The sequence below is a fragment of the Dama dama genome, chromosome 11, assembly GCF_033118175.1.
Source record: "Dama dama isolate Ldn47 chromosome 11, ASM3311817v1, whole genome shotgun sequence".
Taxonomy (NCBI): domain Eukaryota; kingdom Metazoa; phylum Chordata; class Mammalia; order Artiodactyla; family Cervidae; genus Dama; species Dama dama.
Genome location: NC_083691.1, coordinates 10,542,916 through 10,565,721, shown reverse-complemented (window position 1 = coordinate 10,565,721; position 22,806 = coordinate 10,542,916). Strand labels below are relative to the sequence as shown.

The 22,806-nt window shown below is 41.9% G+C and overlaps 1 protein-coding gene across 5 annotated transcripts in view; it reads left to right on the top strand.

Moving 5' to 3' along the window:
- GAPVD1 (GTPase activating protein and VPS9 domains 1) overlaps positions 1-22,013 on the top strand; it is a 71,579-nt gene extending 49,566 nt beyond the window's left edge. For 2 of the 5 annotated variants that reach the window (XM_061154658.1, XM_061154656.1), the window contains exons 15-26: positions 12-385; positions 2,027-2,114; positions 3,106-3,186; positions 6,508-6,630; positions 7,747-7,876; positions 9,895-10,004; positions 10,310-10,469; positions 12,177-12,364; positions 12,869-13,082; positions 15,035-15,107; positions 16,294-16,491; positions 17,812-22,013. In XM_061154658.1, the coding sequence (XP_061010641.1) occupies positions 12-385; positions 2,027-2,114; positions 3,106-3,186; positions 6,508-6,630; positions 7,747-7,876; positions 9,895-10,004; positions 10,310-10,469; positions 12,177-12,364; positions 12,869-13,082; positions 15,035-15,107; positions 16,294-16,491; positions 17,812-17,952 (1,880 nt within the window). In that variant the 3' untranslated portion in view covers positions 17,953-22,013. The remainder of the gene's footprint in view (positions 1-11; positions 386-2,026; positions 2,115-3,105; positions 3,187-6,507; positions 6,631-7,746; positions 7,877-9,894; positions 10,005-10,309; positions 10,470-12,176; positions 12,365-12,868; positions 13,083-15,034; positions 15,108-16,293; positions 16,492-17,811) is intronic. The other 3 variants (XM_061154660.1, XM_061154659.1, XM_061154657.1) reach the window with 2 other exon arrangements.
- Positions 22,014-22,806: the final 793 nt, after the last annotated feature.

Here is a 22,806-nt window from a genome sequence, read left to right as displayed (position 1 = left end):
CTGTGTTGCAGGGGGAGCTTCTGCTGTGGTAAGGCCAAAGGTTCACTATGCCAGGCCGTCGCACCCACCCCCAGACCCCCCGATCCTGGAAGGAGCTGTGGGAGGAAACGAGGCCAGGTTGCCTACCTTCGGTTCCCACATCCTGACTCCAGCTGAGATGGAGGCGTTTAAGCAAAGGCACTCGTACCCTGAGAGATTAGTTCGCAGCAGGAGCTCTGACGTCGTGTCTTCTGTCCGGCGCCCAATGAGCGACCCCAGCTGGAACCGACGCCCAGGGAATGAAGAGCGAGAACTCCCTCCAGCCGCAGCCATTGGTGCTACTTCTTTGGTGGCTGCGCCTCACTCTTCATCTTCATCCCCGAGTAAGGACTCCTCAAGAGGAGAGGTACGGGACACGGGCCGTGCAGAAGAACTTGCTCGTTATGGTCAGCTATAGTTAGTGTTCCATCTGCCTAGTTCTCTTGATACTTGAAATTAATGTGGAATATATAAATCTAGGGTGAAGGAGGGCAGTGGTCATGTCTAAAGGCGGTTTGTCAGTCTGGTATGTCCAGCACCTTAACCCATTAAAAAAAACCCTCTACTTTGGTTTTGTAGTAATGTATCTTGCATTTTTATGATACTTTTATCTTTTCCCTAAGCGATTTTGTATCTCATTTAAACCTCACAGTTTTCTTCAGAGATGGATAGAGGAACTGCTTTTTTTTCTTATCCAATAAGTTGTTATTTTTAATTTTTCAACACTCACAGAGTTATAATAAGTTGGAATGAGACACACAGAGCCTCCCTCCCCCAGCCTTGTGAGACTCAGGTGCCAACCTGATGCTCCAGGGCATATTTCTCTATCTTTCTATGTAGAGAAGCATTTCCAGTTCAAAAACAACAGAATTCATGTCTCTCATTCTGTGTTTGCAATTCCTTTCTCCAGCAGTGAAAAGCCTGCTTTTGTGATTCTTCATGTAGGTACTTAATTGAGGAGTCTTCCTGTGTCTAATGAATATCCCACCCACACCACTGAACCCTCCCTGGGTGCCCTCATTTCCCTTCTTAGGTTCTGATATCCCTTTCACATGGAGGCCCTCAGACAAGGTATTTTTAGTTCCAATTTTGTAGATGAAAAAACAAATAAAATGATTTGTCTAAGGTCATATCATAGATTAGTAAAGGAATTATATAGTCCCTGCCTTTTGACATGTAGTCTTAACGATAACTCAAATTGATGATCAAAGCATCAGCTTTGCAATTGGTCACATCTAGCTTTGAGCCACTGTGCCACATCCAGTCTGTATAACTTTGGGGAAGGTGGGGAGATAACCTTTTTTAGCCTCTTATTTCTCATCTATAAAGAGGGCTTAGTAATAATATTTATCCCCTAAGACTATAAATATTATCGTTAAGCCCTTTTGCTGCCCTGGTAGCTCAGATGGTGAAGAATCTGCCTGCAGTGCAGGAGACCCAAGTTCGATCCCTGGGTCGGAAAGATACCCTGGAGGAGGGTATGGCAACCCACTCAAAGATTCTTGCTTGGAGAATCCCATAGACAGAGGAGCCTTGCAGGCTATAGTCCATGGGGTTGCAAAGAGTCAGACATGACTGAAGCCACTTAGCACCCATAGTCTACTGTGAAGTTTAAATGAGGTAATACATGTTCTTTATTCAGTGTTTGGCACACACATACTTAGTTTTATTATTAACACTACTGCTACCGTCTCTCCAAATCTCTAGATTTTATCTGTATTGCATTTAGTCATCCCTTATGAGTGTTTATTGAGTGCCTACTCTATGCTGGACTCTATTACCCTTTTGGCTTACCAACAGTAGTGAGATAATGCCTACCCTCAAGTAATCAGTCTAGTGCTTGAAAGGTATACTTCTGTGTTCCAGAAGCTGCCTGTACCACAGTAAGAGCATTTTTGCTCTGAAGACAAATGAGTGGTTTTTGTATTTCACAGACTAACTAAAATCCTTTTCATAGTAATTTATCCTGCTGTCCAACTACAAATAAAACATCAAACTTTTTCTACAGACTGAAGAACGCAAAGATAGCGATGATGAGAAATCAGACAGGAACAGACCTTGGTGGAGAAAACGTTTTGTTTCTGCCATGCCCAAAGGTAATTTTATAAGATATCAGAATGCAATAATAGCAACAAGAAGCAAAGCCCCTGAATCTCTTTCAGAGAGCTAAAATTTCAACAACTCCGGGAGATTCTCGCGGGGCCTAAGTTTCATGCTGTTTTGAGGTTATAGAAAATGCTTTTACTCAGGTGAATGCTAAGGTACAGCTTTAGAAGTGATAGTTCCTGTTCTTTGCAGGAAGTGGCAGTGGTTTCATAAAGTCAGGCAGGTCACAGTTGTTTAAATATTATATTCCATTGAAGTTAAACATGTAGGACTTTTGACATATGTGTTGCTAATAATTACTGCAGGAAAAAGGGATGCTCTTAATAAACAAACATTGAAAATTCATTCTTTACATTCTTGGAATAAACTTAAGCTTCTTATGTTTATAATCATTGAGAATGATAATACCCTGAATATTAGTGTTTATTCTGGAAGGCAGTTGTGTAGCATTGTTCGCTTTTTTTGTGTGAATAGCCTGGCATCATTCCAATAGGTATTGAAATCTGAGTTGGCAAAAGCATCTCTTCCAGGAAGGAGAGATTATCCAGGACTAAAGGGAAGGGCTTCTTCTGAAGGCCTCTTCTTGGCACTGTGGTGCTCAAGGAGCTGAGGAGCACTGCTTTCACGCCAGACTCAAGCCCACTAGAGGAGGAGAGAATGAGGCTCAGAGCTTTGAATGTGTTGTGTTTTTTTGAGCAAAGGTTAAGAGGCAGTGGTTTTGATTCAGTCCCAATAGATTCCTGTTAAATCCTTCTTCCTGTGGCAGATGACCTCAAAGCAGATTCTGAAAACTTCTTTAAGAACCTTCAATGCTATGTTAAGAATGATAATCAGTGGACACTCGGGATTTCTTAGCTTTTAAACTTTTCACCTTCCTTCCACTTAGAAATGTTGGCACACCAGTTAACTCCAGAATGACTGCTGTCTGCCGAGTAGTGCAGTATGTTATATGTCACACTACTGACTTTATTTAATTTCCAGCTCCTATACCATTTAGAAAGAAAGAAAAACAAGAAAAAGACAAAGATGATCTGGGGCCTGACAGATTCTCAACACTCACAGGTTTGTAGACCCATGGACTTCCTGGCTCCTTCATTCCCAGAGCACATATTTCATAACACTTTCTCTTGGGTGCCATAAACGTTGCCTTTTTAGACGAGTGTGTCTGTGTGTGTCCAGTGGGGAGTATGTTCGTAGCTCTGTGGTTTCCCGTTGGCGGCCACAGGGTGCTCTTCCTGCAGACTGCCACCACCATCATCACCTTCATTGTCATAACTTCCGTTTATGATGAGGTCCCTGAGCCTCTGGGCCTGCGCTAGCACCCGACATCTTAGTGGGATGATGACCTCCCATGCCTTTGAGGAAAGTGTGGTGACGGTTTTAGCGCTGTGCATGCTGTATCTTTGGATCATTGACAGTAGTTTTCTTTAATGTTGATCGTAGAAGTCTCAGTTTACTTCCATCTATAGTTCTTGATTATTCAGGGTCACTGAAATTCTGTTTTACCTAATCATTTCCTTTTTTCCCTGAGACATGTTCAAACAGTATCAGTAGATTTGTAAACTTGACCAATTTTTTTACAGCTTGAATCATTTTAACATTGCTATCTGACCCAAGGAAAATATAAGTAGGGGTTGGGTTCTTACCTCATGTAGCATTTGTGTTTTTGCAGCTTCTTTTTGGCATATTATGAATGAACACTAAAAGGAAAAAGTATGAGAGGTAGTGTTGACAACCCAGCCTTGAGTTTGATAGCTGTGTGCTGTCCCCAGTGACTGCAGAGCATCTGGAGGGAAATTAATTTCTCATCTCTCTTTTTCTTATGTTGATTTTAAATTATTTGTTATCCTACTCAGGTAAAATGAAGGTTTTTATTTACAAACGGGAAAAGTTTCAAAAGAACATCCTCCTCAAAGAGCTCAGCATAGTACAGGTAGAATCCCATTTCACTGCATAGCACCGTCATGTCTAGCTCTGAAATACATGTAGGCACTTCCATGTCCCAGCGTACCTCCCTGTTTATTTAATGAAATGACTTCCCTGGAATAAAGGGTTTTTAACAGCAGTAGCTGTGCTTTCAGGCCAGGTTTCCTGCTGAGAGCAGTCAGGCCTCATTCAACCAGCAAATACTTGTTGAACATCTGACTCATGCCAGGCACTGTGCTAAGGGTTGTAGGTGTTAAGTCAAATCACACATGAATCTTGGCACTTAGTCTGATTGAGAAGAATTGGAAAGGCATCCTTTTGGCAAGATTTTCATGTTTTCTTACCATGCTCCTCGTTTTAGAACACCGCCACCATTTACAGAGTGGAATACTCAATGAAGAAATTTCAGGTTTTCAAAATGTTTGAATTAGTAACTTTGGAGAAGTTTTAAATTATTTTTCACTCGTGTCTTTAGGTAATACATTTTTCTTAGTTCTTAGTGCCTAAAGGAGAAGCTAAGTTGACTTAAGTTTTTCCCATAAAATATTTCATTTTGTTTGTGTTTGATTCAAGCAGTTTAGGTGCCCTACTGGTGCAGAAATTTCTACCCACTCTTAATTAATGACTCAGTGAGAAGTATCATTAAATCAATTTTTTAAAATGTTATGAATTTTTTAACAGTCTGTCCATCATCTCACCACCTTTTCTTTTTTTCATATTCTCTCTGAATCTTTCCATATCTAGATATGACTTTCATGATTAAATCAGAGTTGTATCCTTTACATGTTATTTCATAAACCCTCTCCCAGTTTCTCCTAGACATAGGTGGTTTTTTAATCATTATTGGCTCTTAGATCATCTATCATGATTTTATGGCAATGTAAACCATTCTCTTGCTTTTGGATGTTTAATCATATGCAATTTTTTTTTTACTATGAAAAACTAAGATAAGTTGGAATACTCATCCCCTTGTACATATAACATTTTTTATATGTTTTAGTTATTTTTTCTTGTTGTTTATTGTCCTCAGGTAAATGTTTTTTAAGTGGCATTATAGAAATAAAGGTTATAAGCAACATTATTGCTTTCACTATGTTTAGCCTTTTTTCAGAGCCTTCAACAGCACTCAAAACCAGTAGCAGAAAGAAGATTTTGTAACAATAAAGGTTTTGTGAGTTTGCATTTTGAAGAAGATCATGTTTTATTAGGACTCTCTTACCATGCATTCAAATTATTATAGCAGAAATTAAATTATTTTGGCAGTTGTTTCTCCCTACAGTTTACCACAATTTTAGAGACACAAACACTAAATATTATTTTTTGTGGAAAGAGAAGAAGAGCCTACCACTTAACCTCTTTCTACTTTAATTTCCTTTTCTTAAAAATAGGGTGGTAATGGTACCTCCCTGTAGGGTTATTGTTTAGCACAGTTCCTGGCACGTGGTAAGTGCTCAATAAATGTTAGCTGCTAGTCACATTAGCTGCCGTTAACACATAGGAATATATAAATTCTAGTGATTTTTTTTATATATGTTTTAAGACTTTTTAAAAAATGGGATTCTACCAGAGTGTGATATTACCTGCTTGGCCTAGGTCTGTCTCAGGAATTTACATTTCACCGTGGAACTATGTTTTGTCCCATAGATCTGTAGCACTTCTTTGCTTTGTTAACTGTTAATTAGTGACTGTGCCATCTGACTCCAGGAAAACATACCGATGTGCTTATTTTGCTGACAGGATAGTGGGCCTGTCAGTAACCAGGGCTGCACCTGTGACGGTGGTAAACCTTTTCTCTGTGTACCCCAGGTACAATTCAGCCACTCTCCCAGCATGTCTAGATTCTCTGGGAGCGCCTCTGACACCACTGCATGCACGAAAGTGCTCTCTAGTCCAGCATCTGTAACTGTCATGGTGAGATCCAGTGAGATAGAATACGAATTATCTGAAGGTTTTAAATACGGTGTAGAGAGAAAAATTCATGAAGGAAAAATGGAGGAAGGCATTTAAAAAGTATTTAAAAGGGTTAAGTTTTAAGTCTGAATACGTTTTTTTCCTCCTTCAGCATAGAGATGTCTGAATAAATGAAGCCTGCATATAAAAATGCTTTGTTGGAAGTTCTGTTATAGCATGCCTTGCTGATAACAGTGATTTGAGTGTAAACACTGTAGAATCCCATCATCCATTCAGTCTGCACTGAACTGTTTGACAATGTCATGCAGAAATCTGACGATGATGAGAAAGTGGAGCTAATCATCCCGATTTCGTGCCTTGGCAAGGCTCTCAGACTTAGGATGAGTAGGCAGCTGCATGGTGCCTCTTATAACACTGAGATATGTGCTCTTTTTACGTCTTACCTCCTAATCCGCCTTTGGGATTATGCTACTGGTGTCGTACTAACATCAGAGTGGGTGCAAACCAAGGGGCGCTAATTCTCCTCCTCTCCTTTCCCTCCCGCAGATGATCCCAGCCCGAGACTCAGTGCACAGGCTCAGGTCGCTGAGGATATTCTGGACAAATACAGGAATGCCATCAAACGCACCAGCCCCAGTGAGGGAGCGCTGGCAAACTACGAAAGTGCAGGTGACCATCCTGATAAAGAATGGAATAGGAACTTTTATATCACTGCCATGAAAGTGGTCTGAACTGAAAGTAGCCTCTTTCTTTTTTAACCTTTTCTTTTATGATGGAGTGCAGTCAGTTGACAATGCGCAGCAGAGCATCTCAGCCATACATACACATGTATCCATTCTTCCAAGTAGCCTGTTAGTAGCTCCCGTAAATAGTTGTCAAAAAAACCATGGTATAGTCCCCAAGATTAATATTACAGTGTTTCTGGAAGAGTCTCTGACAAACTGAACATGAGTTGGCTCAAGGGGGACTCACAGGAGCCTGAGAAAACCTCCTACACTTTTAAGTTTTAAAATAACAAAAAAGTTGGAATAGTACAGTGAAGGTCTGTTATATTCCATCTGCCTAGACTTATCAGTTGTTAAGGTTTTGCCACATTTTCTATATGTATTTTTTTCCCGAAGCATCTGAAATGATCTAAGAATAGAGATTTTTTTTCCCACATAGGCACAGTATCTTTATTACACTAAGGAACTTTTCATTTGTTTTGATTGCATACATGCATGTATTATCTAAATTGATAAATTAGAAACATAAAAACAACTGTGGGGCACCATAGGTCTGTGTTGGCTGCATTTGTGAGTTTGTCCCCGGCTCATTCTCAGGCGGGGAGGATTGGGGGAGTCCCTTGGAGTGAGGATGAGGGATCTCAGTGTGGCCTGGCCGAGGGGGTCACAGCCAGCTGCTTCCTGACTGGGCAGGAATTCCACATCCTTAAAACGAGGGTGTTATATGTGAAATAATTTCTGAGGCCCCTTTTAGTTCTGTGATTCAGTGATTGTGATTACAGAGTATTATCTTTAATAAATTAATAAAGGTTTTCATTGTGTTGGATTACAGTTGGGTAAGAAGTAAAACTATTCTCACCTGTTCTCTTGATATATTATCATTGCTCTCAGTTTATTTACGTGTTTGAAGTTTCCTTTTTTTTTTTCCCTTTCTCTCTCAAAGAACTCTTTTTGGAAGGCACAGCTTAATTTATTGTTGAGTTGCTTTGAATACCTACCAGTGCCAGAATATTCCGGATTAACTTGCTTATCCTTTCTGCGGGGGGTGGGATTTGTTTAGAAGTCATGGGCGACGGTGAAAGTGCACACGACTCCCCTCGTGACGAAACCCTGCAGAACATCTCCGCTGATGATCTCCCGGATTCCGCGAGCCAAGCGGCCCACCCTCAGGATTCAGCCTTCTCTTACAGGTATTTCTTTTATATGATTTAGAACCTTTGGGTTTGAATTTTTCATCACCATTGCAGTCACTTCAAGTCAGGTGTTTCTTTGAGTCCCTTAATAAATATGTAAAGCAGAGAGGTAAGAATGAATGAAGGCTGTGCGCTGAGAAGACTTTGCTTGCCCTGTGGATGTCATGTATCAAAGGCTTTAATTCAGAGAATGAAAAACCAAGCGAACCTCATGGGCTCACAGGGACCACATGTTGTTGAGTAACCCACTTCCACAGTAAGCCTACTGGAGCCCTCCCAGTTTGTCATCTTCCTCGTTCCCTCAATTTCTAACACGGTTTGAGAAAAATGACTTTAGGAGCCTGAATAGTTGTGCACGGGCTTAGTTGCTCCAAGGCATGTGGGATCTTCCTGGATCAGGGATTGAACTCCTGAATCCTGCATTGGCAGGCAGATACTTTACTACTGAGCCTCCAGGGAAGTCCCCAGATTATCAGTTTTAAAGCACTAATCATCTGTCCATCTCTCCGTTTCTGTCTCTGTCTTTCTATCTTTTTAAACTTTTTATTTTAGAAACTTTCTAGCTTGCACAAAATGGAAAAATACAGTGATGTACCTGTTCCCCAGATCTAACTGTTACTAATACATGGCCAGTTTTGTTTCATGTTTACTTCCTCCCCCGCTTAAGTTAAGCAAACTCTTAATAGCATATCATTTTATTTACTTTTATTGAGGTATAGTTGATTTATAATATTGTTTAAGTTTCAGGGGTACAGCATAGTGATTCACAATTTTAAAAGATTATACTCCGTTTATAGTTATCATAAAATAATGACTATTTTCCCTATGCTGTACGTATCATTTTATCATTAAATATTATGGAGCTTTATACTTTTTTCCTATGGTAAAATCAGGTGGGGGGGATAGTGGAAGACAATTTTTATTTTCCAGGCATGACTTCACTGCTTTATATAGATTCGGAGTCTACAAAGTAGGCAAATATTACAGTTGATTGAGTTGATTCATAAGTTACTCATTTTCAAGGAAGCAAACCATTAAGGCGGGTCTCAGAACCAGTCAGGTGAGGTGAACAAGTGATAATCCTGCAATAGGAGCAAACTCTGGCTTGCTCTCGAGGTGTTTCGACTCCTTTTTTTGGGAGGCAGGCTCAGCCATTCTGATGAAGCTCTGGTCCCTGCCCTCCAAGACCCTCCCAGGATGAAGGGCTGTGTTGCTGAGGAGGATGTCTTGCTGAAGGGTGCTCTGCCAGGTGGCAGCAGGAGGTTCAGTGGTCAGAAATTGAGCGGGTTTTGGCTCAATACAGAGTTTTGATCAACAGGGCAACAGAAAGGTCTTCTTTGTCACAAGCTTTTCTTGTGGCAGGATCAACATTTCTTGAGAGATGTGGTGGAAGGCTTCCTTAGTTTGGGTGCTGAGATGGTCCTTATGACTTCTGTTGATTCCTTCCCAGCTTGGGCAAAATCTGGCTTTCTGACTCATCATCACATTTAGCATAGAATTCAGTGGATGTTGGAAGGTCAGAAAGGATTTGTTTGATTCTAGTGACTTTACCAAATGGTCCTTACTCAGAGCACCTTTACAACCTTGCTTCTCAGATAACCAGAAAGCCCACTCCTTAAGCAAGGTGTCAGTGAGTTAAAAATTATCTTTTATTTATGACCATTTGAAACATTTGAGTCCTGAGCTAGCCTATTTGTGTATGTGTGTGTGTGCTAAGTCGCTTCAGTCGTATCCGACTTTTTGTGACCCTATGGACCATAGCCCACCAGGCTCCTCTGTCCATGGGATTCTACAGGCAAGAATACTAGAGTGGGTTACCATGTCCTCCTCCAGGGAATCTTCCCAACCCAGGGATCAAACCCGTGTTTCTTACGTCTCCTGCATTGGCAGGCAGGTTCTTTACCACTAGCACCACCTGGGAAGCCCATTAATTTGTATAGTAAATATGATAATAGTTTATAGAATGTGACCATATCTGGACAAAGAAATGACTGTATCTTCATCTGTTTCTTTAGAGATGCAAAAAAGAAACTGAGGCTCGCTCTTTGCTCTGCGGATTCTGTGGCTTTCCCAGTGCTAACCCACTCAACAAGAAACGGTTTACCAGACCATACAGACCCAGAAGGTAGGTTGCTACTTGAGAGTTTATTTTTTTCTTATGCTTTATAGCAACCATATGAAACTGCCAGTATTCAACTGTATTTAAACTATACAGCAGTTCCATCCTGTTCAACTTAACATAGTTATATTAGCATCAGTTAAGGGCACCTAGATTACTGATGGTTTGTGAAAATGTTCTCTGATTGGTTCTGCTTAGTTTTACCGATACAGTCGTAACTGACATCCCACAGGCTGAGGGATGACCTTCAGCTTATATAAAGCCCCTGGAACTTCTCAACAGTAACAGAATTCTGATGTTTTTTTATTTAGACAATGAAATTGTCTGCTTCTTAAAAGTGCAAATAGCTGAAGCAATTAACTTACAAGATAAGAACTTAATGGCTCAGCTTCAGGAAACAATGCGTTGTGTGTGCCGCTTTGATAACCGGACCTGTAGGAAGCTGCTGGCTTCTATCGCTGAGGACTACAGGTAACATCCCCAGCCTGTTTCACTTGTACACCTGATTTCAGCTGCAAGTATTTTCTTCTCAGCCCTTATTTCAGAAATGAATGTAGGCTCACTGCAAAGTGCTGGGCTTTCCTGGATGTAGATTTCCAAGCAACATATTATATATATATATATATCCAACATACATATATCCAATATATGTGGATATTTAGTCTGGAAGTGTGGTTGTAAGTGAGCAGCTCTTACTAGGGCTTCCCTGATAGCTCAGTTGGTAGAGAATCTGCCTGCAATACAGGAGACCTCAGTTCGATTCCTGGGTTGGGAAGATCCGCTGGAGAAGGGATAGGCTACCCAATCCAGTATTCTTGGGTTTCCCTTGTGGCTCAGCTGGTAAAGAATCTGCCTGCAGTGCGATTTGATCCCTGGGTTGGGAAGATCATTGGAGAAGGGAAAGGCTACCCATTCCAGTATTCTGGCCTGGAGAATTCCATGGACTGTATAGTCCATGGGATCGCAAAGAGTCGGACACGACTGAGCACCTTTTACTCACTCAGATCTTACTAACAGAGTACAGTTGACTTCAGCTTAGCCCAAAAGCATCTTTTGGGTGGAGGTGGGGCCAGGATAACTAGGATGTCATTTCCCTCTTTTAGTGGTGATAGAAAAGACTGCTTCCCTGGACCAGGGAAGCAGGAGTCGTCCCAGGAATTGTTACCATCTGCCTGTTGCCTGTTGTTGCTGACATTTAAGTTGAGAAGCTTAGGAAGTAAAGAGGCTTAGGGAATGTGTGATCTAATGATTGTTGCATTTAGACTATAAGCAGATAATTAGTGGTATATTTAATGATCTGACAGTATATAAACCTGTATTTTGTTGTTATTTTAGTCTTGTAGCAATCAACTTCCTCTTAAGTATGGGGTTCTACCAGCATGGAGACTGTGCTCCAATACAGAACAGACCAGCGATGTGAAGGGAATTGGTAGTGTTTAGGGAGTTAGGGAGCTGAGTGTCCAGACCAGTAGATGATATTCTTCACACACATGCACAACGGTTCTGTTTCTTTCTTTCTTAATTTTTTTTTAATTGAAGTGTAGTTGATTTACAATGTTAAATTAGTTTCAGGTATACAACATAGTAATTCTCTCTTCTTAAAAAATATACTCCAATTAAAGTTGTTATAAAATGTTGGTTCTATTCTCTGTAGTGTACATTGTATCCTTGCATCTGGTTCTGTTTTTTTTTTTCTGCTGTCTTTTTTTTAATTTTTGGCTGCACTGGGTCTTCATTGCTGCGTGAGGGCTTTCTCTGATTGTGGTGCACGGGCTTCTCATTGCGGTGGCTTCTCTTATTGCAGAGCACAGGCTCTAGGGTGTGCGGGCTTCAGGAGCTGCAGCACGTGGGCTCTAGCACTCACTCAGTAGCTGTGGCACGCAGGCTTAGTTGCCCCTCAGCATGTGAAATCTTCCCGGATCAGGGATCGAACCCATGTTTTCCTGCTTTGGCAGGCGGACTTGCAACTACTGGACCACCAGGGAAGTCCTGATTCTATTTCTTGACCTGGCAACATAATCATTTCTCAGGATGGTTGTCTGCAGCCCAATAGGCTCATTTGTAAAACCAGAGTCTTTGAGGTAGTTTTTTCCTTTGGAGACAAATCAGGACTCTTAGTCTCCAAAAAAAGTGTGCACTGTGTATGTCTGGTGTCCTGCAGAGCGTCTTTCCTTTTAGGAAGAGGGCCCCCTACATTGCTTACCTCACTCGCTGTCGACAAGGACTGCAGACCACGCAGGCTCACCTGGAAAGGCTACTGCAGAGGGTTCTGCGGGACAAAGAGGTGGCCAATAGATACTTCACCACTGTCTGTGTGAGGTTGCTGCTTGAGAGCAAAGAGAAGAAGATCAGGGAATTCATTCAAGGTAACCAGAGACCCTTCGGTGAAGCCGTATGTCAGTGGGAAAATTTGGGAAGTTTTCTCTTGCTGCTTTTTAAGTACCTACCTGTCTAAGAGCAGTTCCTTAAATTCCCAGTTATTTCTTAGTAATTAAACCTTGATGTTCAACCAATAAATGTCGTGTTTATCCTGATTGAATATCTATAGTTTATTAAAAAGTTGGAAAAATTAAAGTTTTGGATGCATCCAATTTTTCTTTTTTTTTTTAAACAAAGCATATCATTTTGTAACAAACCTCTTGTTCTTAAACTTCTACACGTGTCTTACCTTTCTTCTGTTTTTAATGATTTGGATGTATTTTCTCCCCAAATGAAACCATGCCCAGATATTTCGGGCTTTGAGAGCATAGTAGCTGCACAGCTAGTGGATTATGATTCTAATAGTTTTCTGTTTTTAACTCCTTTCTAATAATTTCCAATTTAAAATCGTTCAAATACTCCATTTCAAAATGTATTATTTTGCATTGGAGACTTTCAGAAACTCACAGCCGCTGATGATAAAACCGCCCAGGTGGAAGATTTTCTGCAGTTCCTGTACGGCGCGATGGCCCAGGACGTCATATGGCAGAACGCGAGCGAGGAACAGCTTCAGGACGCTCAGCTGGCCATCGAGCGAAGTGTGATGAACCGGATCTTCAAACTTGCCTTCTACCCGAATCAGGACGGGGACATACTCCGTGACCAGTGAGTGCTCCTGTCTGTGATGGACTAAGGAGGACTATCCCAGCCAGCCCCCGTAGTTTAGACAAGCTGTTTGTGAGACATAATATCTGAGTAGTAAAGGAAAAGATAGGTCCTTTTCTCACCTCTCAGAGTTACCAGACCGCACAGAAGGAAAGTGCTCTGTTCTCAGAGATGCGCGGAATCGGGCTGGAGGTTTGTGTACACTGGTCTGGCCGTTGTGGAAGGCACTGCTGCAGCTATTCTTCCCTTCTTTCTTCTATCTACCCTTACCCTTCAGATCAGGACTCAGACCTCACTTCTTTGGGGGAAACCCTTCCTAGCCTGTCTGTCTGGGTGAGATGCCCTGGCAGCGCTGCCTCAGGCCTGGATACCTTTCTTTAGCACATGCCACCTTTGCAGTTTTACATTGGAGTCGTGGTTTCTCAAGCTGGCATGGCTGACATTTTGGGCTAGATGATTCTTTAATGTGGGGGGCTGCCCTGTGCCTTGCGGGACTTGTAGGTCATGGCTGGCCCTGGCTGGTGGTACCCACTAGCTGTGAGAACCACACTGTCTCCAGACACTGCCAAGTGCCCGCCCCTTGGGGGCAGAACCACCCCCTGTTCCGGATCACTGGCTTGTGTGATTGTTTGATGAACGCCCCTGTCCTCCACTGGATGGTTCCTTCCGTGAGTGCAGGAACACAATGCTTCATTCATCTCTCCATCAGGGCATCAAGCACAGTCTGTGACTTCTGATATGTACTTTTTATTTATTGGGAATGATATGTATTTGAATATCAAAATACCAAGAAGTGTATGGCATATGAATTAAATCTCAAGAAAACCTATTTTTCAAAACAATCCTAAAAATATTCATCTTGAAAAAAATATCTAGAAGAGTAACAGTGGTTATTTGGGGGTAGTGAGACTCAGCATTTTAACTTTTTCCTCTTCTGCATTTTCTTGACCCCTGGTTTATGACCTGCCCCCATGTGTGTTGCTCAGTGGCCGCCATGTACCCCCAGCAGTGACGGTGGCTCACTGTGCCAGCGACCCTGAGGGCCCATGTAATCGGGCCTCAGGATGACACTGGTGGTTTCTGTAAGATTTTTTTTTTTTCATGGAAATTTTGAGATATCTCATATATGTTTGAGAGAGCCCGCTTTCCTGTGTTCCCACCTTTCAAGGTTCCCACCTGCCTCTCTCACTTGTTCCTAGTCTCAGGGGCTTTTTACCACCCTCCCCCCCCGCCCCGCCAAGTTTCTGTACGCAGTTTGCCAACTGGGTTCTGTTTTCTCTCCAGAGCCCAGTTTTTGGCTTCCAGGATAAGATGAGGAATGGGGACATTCAAACCACTTGCTGCGGAGAGCACCTTTGAAGCCAACTATGCCTCTCTCTCCTCTCTGTCATCTTTGCAGGTTTATAGAGAGTTAGCACTGTGTTCTGGAAAGAAAACTCAAAGGCAGGAAAACTGGGTTTAGCCTCTGCTGCTAACCACTGTGTGGTCTTAGGGAAATCCTTCACCTTTTTTAGGCCTAATTATTGTCATCTCTGAAATGAGAGGTGAGCGTCCTCAGCGTCCCTTCGCCGTCAAAGCATCTGTGATCTCCAGTTTATGGTCTTTGACCCCTCCACTTCTTGGGCTGTTCACCAGTTAGTTTGTCCAGGTAGCTTGCAGGCTAAGGGCTCCCCTCCCCTCTCCCGTGGATGCTTCCCTGGTTCAGAGTTCCCACTCTTCTACCTGCATCCCCTTGGTTCACTGAGCCTTTCTAAACAGATCCTAAATGTGAGAGTCTTTTTTACCAAGACAGAATACTTATAGCTAAGAGGGAGTCTCAACTGTAATGGTAATCTATATCTAGAAGTAAGTCTAAAATGGTTTAAATGTGTTTTGAGAAAACTGATTATGACTACCTGTGTACCTTCTTTTCTGAATTATATATTTACATATGTGTTTCGGGGCATTTTCAGGGTTCTTCATGAACATATTCAGAGATTGTCTAAAGTAGTGACTGCAAATCACAGAGCTCTTCAGATACCAGAGGTAATACATTTTATACAGTATGGGTGGTATTATTCAATTAAAGGTGGCGTGGTGTACTATGTACATGTTACCAGTTTTTCAGGGAAGCATAATATATAGTAAGTTACAAAAAAACCACTTGCCCTGGATGTCGTTCAGTCGTTTAAATTCTCAGAGTTCTTTCTGTGGATTAAAATTCCCTAGCCTGAGACGGGACCTTAGTAGTGAGAGGTGAGTGGAGGGAGGGCCAGCCTGGGGGAGCCCCCACCCTGACACCATCCCCTTTAGGCAGGGCTTCCTGCCTGTAGCTAACTCCTCCTACGGCAGCCATGCTCTCCACTGATGCTTTTATAAAGTCATATAGAGCCTCGGAGCCCTAACCACGCAACAGCCAGTGTTCTTTCCAGAACATTCTGTAGGAATGTCCCATATGAAGGGATCTGATGGAACTTCAAAGAAAGTGTGAAAACTCCTGTCCAGGAGTGGGAACTGAATCTGAATGTGACCTCAGAATTACCTTTTAGTTCCTGAAACTAACATTTTTACCTGTCTTACACCTCTTACAAAATCAGAAAACAGGCAAGTTTTAGGTATATGAGTTTTCTGGTTGTTTCATTAGAATCCGGATATTAGTTGGCATAAAATTTTTAATTGTCCTTGATTTCTAGAGCTGCTGCAACACAGGTATATACTGATTTTTAAGATATGTTAAAAGTAGCTTGTCTGTGCTTTTGGAATCAGCTGTGATACATAGATAAGCCCCATTCTAGTTCTTTAAGAAAGATAATTGTTTGAAATTTTATGAATTCTAGGTTCTGTGTTATCATATGCCTCTATTACTATATATGTGGGTGGGTTGGTTTGTTTGTTTTTCCTTTGGGGCCGCATCATGCAGCTTGGGGATCTTAGTTCCCCAGTGACCGGGGATGGAGCCTGGGCCCCTGGCAGTGAGAGCTCAGAGTCCTAACCACTCAACGCCAGGGAATTCCCCTGGGTGGTTTTATTTTAAAATGCAAAGCAAATAATTTAAAAGCTTAAAAGTTAGGCTTCAATCCTGAAGTGGGAGGAAGGGGAGGAATTGCAATTTGGTTTTTCTGAAAAAAGGAAAAGGCAGCGGCTTCACCCATCCGCCTCCTGACGTGAAGGTTGCTCTGGTCACTGCCTTCCCTCCAAGACCCGCATGTCGTCTGTGTGTGGTCTCGCTTAGGTTTATCTTAAGGAGGCACCGTGGCCCTCGGCACAGTCAGAAATCAGGACAATAAGTGCTTACAAGACGCCCCGGGACAAAGTGCAGTGCATCCTGAGAATGTGCTCCACGATCATGAACCTCCTGAGCCTGGCCAACGAGGACTCCGTCCCAGGGGCAGATGACTTCGTCCCCGTGCTGGTGTTTGTGTTGATCAAGGTGGGTCCCCGCTACCGCCCGTGAGAAGAGTTTCTTTGGCGTCCTGAGTCGGAGGGGTGTGCAGAGGGTCTCCAGGTGTTGCAGACTTTGACTCTTTTACAAGTTTCCAGCTCTGTGATACTCAGGAAGAAAGTAGCTAACGTCAAGTTATGTTCTGTCCAGAAGTTAGGGTTTTCCAAAGAAAGGAAGAGCTAGATTCCTAGATAAACATTTTCAGCTTTTTAAAGCAGTGCCTGAAGGTCTTGCTTGGAGCTCAGTAGGTAAGTACTGAATGAATGAATAAGGGCAGGTTCTCTGGTCATAATGTTTTTGCCATCTTCTTTCATGTTGAATTCTTCATAGTGGTTATCACATAAACCACTACATTTTCCTGTCATCTTTCTCTTCTTTTGACCTCATGTTTTGTAATTGTACCACATTGTTTTTAAAATTACTCTCTTTTAAAAACAATGACACCTCTTGTCCTTTTTTGACTTTAAAGTGTCACCATTTAAATGGTTTATTTTGAGCATTTTGGTTTGGAGGTGGGGACCCTACAGTTTGGGTGCACAACAGCCACCCAATAACTGCCTCACTCATGAGTTCCAGTCAGCTCAGCCTGCTGGTGATGTCTAAAGTGTATTTGACATATAGCTTACTAATTCTTAATGTTGCGGTATTTCTGCAACCTGAACTCTTAGCTCAGAGTCAGAACCCTGACTCTGAATCAAGTGTGCGATCAGCCTTCTTCCCTCCTCCTATTGCCCACTGCTCGTCTCTCTTCCACAGGTGATGTGTTTAGTCTCTACGCAGAGCCAGTCTAAGCCCCTTTTCAGGAGCAGGTCTTAGCTTGTCCTCCTGATTTAACACACCTGAACCTGGAGGTGAACGAGCAGGAGTTTTTCTGTGCGCCCTCCTGCAGCAGAGAGCCTACTCTTTTTTTAGTTTTTTTTTTCTTTCTTGGCTGGTTCTACCCATACTTACTAAACAGATACAACTCAATTTGTCTGCAGCATTTCCTTCCTTATGTAACATTCTGGAATCCTGGGATGTTGAGTAAAGCCACTGGGATTAGTTCAGCCTCTCTAAGGACCAGTGAGGTCAAGTGCTTTGTTAGGCTAGAAAGCTCTAGATAGTTGAGCTAGGATTAGAACCTGAGTCTTCTTTCCAATACACTATTGCTCCTCACTGTAACTCAGGTTTACGAATTAGTTCCAGAAAGGATTTGGGGGATTATTTTCAAAAGGACTTGTATCTCTTTTTCACAGAAAAACATTTGAGAGATGTTACCGTAAATGATTTTTGCAGCCGAGTCACTGGCTTTATTTCTCACTTCTCTAGGCAAACCCGCCCTGTTTGCTGTCCACCGTTCAGTACATCAGTGGCTTTTATGCCAGCTGTCTGTCTGGAGAGGAGTCCTATTGGTGGATGCAGTTCACAGCAGCCGTGGAATTCATTAAGACCATCGATGACCGGAAGTGACCGAGACAGAGGCCCACCGAGGCAGCAGGCTGTTAGCGGGGCAAACAGATCTTAGAAAACGTACCAGCTGCTTTGAAGGCTGAAGTTTGTTTTTGTATAATACTGTACAGTGTTCAGACCTTTTAAAACAGATCTTTACTAAACAGATTAATGAGCTAACAAGCAGGTTCTCTTTTCTTTGGATTCTTTTCCTTTCTGAGTTGCATATTTCATTAATTTCTTGTCCCCACATAGAGAATAGTACTGCAAAAAGGGACCACATTTTTCAGGTATTTTGAAATACAAAAAAAAAAAAAAAGCGCAAAACAAAATCTAGAAAATTCCTAGATCTCTGTTTATGGATACTCATTCATTCTTTTCATTAAAAAAGAAAAAGAACAGTACACCTCTTTTAAGATGCTGTCTAATCTTGGATGCATCTGACAGAAGGAAAATACCAGTTGCACTGGGGATTATAATAGTGGTGACATTAGTGGCATTATCTATAAATACACTCACCTAAATTGAAAAGCTAAGAAGGAAATGTAAATATGATATATATTTATATTTGATGTAATATGGACATCTTCAGATTCTAATAAACAAGGAATATTGCTGATAGTAGGTTGTCATGTACCCTCTTGCGAAATGGTTTCCTTGACAACATTTAAGCTGAGCTTAAAAGCAAAAGGCAAACAAATACACAGAAGTATTTATTAAAGTGTAACACAGTTTATTGAACTTTCTAAGTATGGAATTTGATGCACAGGGCTGCCTTTGATGAGGGGTATAGAACTCATTGAATATATCACTTAGACTTTCTCACCCTGGACGTCTCTGAGCCTGCAGTAGGAGATAGACTGTTTGTTTTAGTCATCATATGTGACATACAAAAGGAACAGTAGATATCTAATCCATCCTTGTGGTACTTCTCATCTGAAATGCTAAATACAGTGTAGAAACCCCAGCCAGAACTCCTTACAAACCTTTAACTGTAATATATTTTTGATGATGATTCACATTGAATGCACAGACCAGGAATTCAGTGAATGTCATTTTTTTTAAAAACTAATTTGTATTGTCTGCGTTAGTGATACAGGTTTTACTAGTGATGAACTATTTTAATCAACCACACTATTCTTACGGGGAAAAATCTATTTTGGCAGTTTTCTGTGCCTTGTTTCCCTCTTCTGAACAAAAGTATGTGTTTCTGAATTTTGGTTTGATCGTGTGTTGCTAATTAATCAGGAATGGGTTTTGGTGTCTGAGAAACAGGCCAAGGAGGCCCACCAAAGCTTCAAGCACAAGTCTTACACATAGGCCATCACTGACTGGTTTTGCTCTGTATGTTTCCTAAACGTGTCTAACTTCTTTTATGAAACTTGGTCCCCTCCTCTGAGTCTCTTGTTGCTGGCAGCCTTTCCAGGCATGGTTAAGGGAACTGTGACCAACAGCCTTGAGCAGATAAGGACAGAGGCTGTCTCCTCCCTCTCTCCAGGAACTCTGCTCCACTGTGCCTAAAGAAGCTGGGTTTTCTTTCTGCCTCGACATCTTCTCATTCCTTTACTCTAAAATACTGAGATAAGTTGCAGAGGATTGTGAGATGTGGTTTCTGCCTTTTAGGGGCAGATCAAAACTAAAGTAGTACTGAAAAATGTCCTCTTGAACGTTAGATCAGGAATTCTATGTACAGTCATGCTTCATGGACTGTAACGGTCAAGCTCGTTTAGGTCTTAGCAGTCAGATCCCATCATGGATACTTTACAAGACAAACAAACTGTCTTAACATGATTTCTAAGGCTGAGGGGGGAGTTCAGCATTTGATTCAGTAAATGTTAAGTCAACAGAAGACTTGGAATAGTTGAAATCTATTGTTTGGGGATTTAACTCATAAGTCAATGCGATTTTTCACCCCCATGATGGTTACTAACTCTATTCCATGTTGTTACTATGGAAATAAATATGAAGATGTGGACACTGCATGGGGCTCTTTTCTGTGGAGGAGAAGGTGGTGAGTTTGTATCTCCTGGAGGCAGGAGGGTAGGGCTTTGCAGGGCTTGAGACAGTTGTGAGAGGAGGACCTCAGAGATTTGGCATCACAGTTACATCCGAGATGGAGGCGGGTGCTTGTGTCTTGACTCAGGTGCCGGCAGAGAAGCGCAAGCCCAGCTGTTTAAGGTTAAGCTGTTTTCTTCTGGAAGCCCGTCGGGAGTAAGGACTTCAGCGTTAATGTCACTGGTAGTTTTGTAACAGTGTTTAGTACAGTGTTGAGTTCTGAGTTTAGGAATTGGTAACTGTCTGCATGGGCTTCCCAGGTGGCTCAGCAGTGAAGCATCTGCCTGCCAATGCAGGAGACTCAGGTTGGATCTCTGGGTCAGGAGAAGGGCATGGCAACCCGCTCCAGTATTCTTGCCGGGGAAATCCATGGACAGAGGAGCCTGACCGGCTACAGTCCGTTGGGACTGTAGAGTCAGACACAATTCAGTGACCAAACAACTGTGTGTGTGGCAGCGGTGGGTGTGAGATAGGGAGTAATCTGATTTTACTCCTTCAGGAAGGGAATAGTTGTCCTTCAGCTGTTTCTTACCATACTTCTTCCCAGTACATAGGTTATATGAAGGATTGTGCAAAAATATAAAATCACCCATAGGAAACCTTTGGTAGCCACCGATTATAATGTGGAATTTACAAAGATAATGAATGTTAAGTGTTCACTAAAATTCTGTGGAATTATCTAAAGAAAAAATCAGTTCATATTTTGTATTGATACCCTGCTTCTAGAGACAGTTAATAGAATTACAGATTAAAGATTGTCTTTTATTTGTAAATTTATTATTTTTTAAATCTAGTGCACATTTTGTTTTCTTTCTCTACGTCAAATCTCAGCCACAGTTAACTGATGTCTCCTGCTTTTTCTTTTTAAAAAGCTGCTTTTATAAAGCCTGTTTTATACAGATATGAAATCACTGTAAGAGGGTTAGGCTTTGTGAAGGATGGAAAATAGATGTGGATGAGATGCATGGGTTTTTCTTTCCCTGTTGTGTCCTGGAAGCCTTTGTTTAATGTCGACTTTCAACCTACATGTTCCTGAGGTACGTAAGTGAGAGAACTAAAACCCGTCCCAGGCAATGACGCGGTCTAGTTTTGGCCACAGGAAGCTGTAGCTGACTGTGCATGCTGGTCGGCACTGTTTCCCCATTGCCTGCTGTGGGAATTCCATGGCCAAGTGAAGATCAACATCGTGAAGATTTAACAGTTCCTGTGTCTGATGAGATTGGGTGTGAAAAAGGAAAGTAGGAACACACTTGCTCAGAATTGTTAGTGGACTGTGTCGAAGTGATAGAATCGTTAGTGGACTCAGCGTCCTCTGTTGATGTGTGTCCTAGACTTTCCCTTCCCTTTCTATTCCTGCTTTATTTTGTAAGGAAAAGTCTGCCCTGTTTAGTTCTTAGTAAGTTTGTTCTATATGTAATTGCCGTACTTCGGGGGGAAAGTCAGAAAAGATCTTGAAGCTCAAGGAATTTTTGGTTGAGTAGATGAACAGTGATGAGATATTTGAGATACTTTGCCAAAATGCTTGAGAATTGCCAGATTAATAATCATATATTTTAGAATGTAGGTTACCCAAGGAGTAGGGTGACCAGCAATAGCTTTATTACTCTTGAGAATACTTGGAGAAAGGAAGATATGCTTTGCTTCAGTGTCAAGGTTGGTGTGGTTGAGCTGTGGCATCACCACAAAGCTGCATGTCCCACAGGCCTGTGCTCATCGAAGGTTAAATACCCGGGAGAGAAAGTCCTCTACACCTGGTTCGTGGCAGACAGTGTGGGCAGGAGCCACACGCCTTAAGAATTCATCTCTGCTGAGTTGATGTTCTGTCTTGTCTACTGTATTCTTGTATTTCACCTGTATGAAACAGCTTTGTACTGCCTCTCCTCTTGAAACTGATAAAAACCTATAAGCCTCAGTGAATGAGCTTGCACCATCTTGTATATGTACAAGAAACCCATCCTGTCTCCTAATGTGATTACTCATGTACAATATCATTGTGTAAAATTGATTAAAAAGGGAGAGCAGTTGAATTCATTGGGTTTTATGTTTCCATCATCTCTTTTGTATTCGGAAGCATTTCTGAAAATTTCTCTGACTTCTCAGATATGACTAAGGTTCTCCATGAATTCACACTCGTCTTTTTCATCTGAACATCTAAGGGTATTTGTTAACTACACTACAGGAAGGAATTGGAATCATCCAGCAGTTGGTAATGAGATGGTGCACATTTACTCCTTTAACACGGTTCCCGTCTGAACCCTGTGTTTGGTTAGCTATTCATCAGCCTCAGTTCTGAGCGCAGAAGTCCTAATCATGGTATTCACAGGAGCCTTGATTAGTCTTCTCAGTCGAGGGGAGTTTCTATTAGCCAAGGAGCCCTTGTTGCAGAGGCCAGCTCGTTCTACTCGTTGTGGAAAAGCACTTTGTTCATGTTGATTGCACTTAATTTGGAAGGAAACATTTAAAAACTGGATTAGGGTTCAGTTTTCATCAGTCTGTTTAGTATTAAAGTTAATGCTATGACTTTCCTAGAACTGAAAACAGAATTCAACTTTTGCCAATTTGGAATTCCCTGTGTCACCTGGACTCTTGTTATATTTGTGCCTACTCAACCCTCTCTAAGTAAGTGGCTCTGCGGCTTCCCTGAGGATGCAGAGCTAGTGATGGTGTTCAGCTAGGACTCCCTGCAGGGCTGCCTGTAAAATACGTCAGGATCCTGGAAAGTGAAATCAGGTCAGAAGCTCCTCTTAGCTGTAAATGTGTCTCTACCTAGAGATTTAAGTATTCATTGAAGAACTTTCGAGTTAGTCATTTCATTCCAGA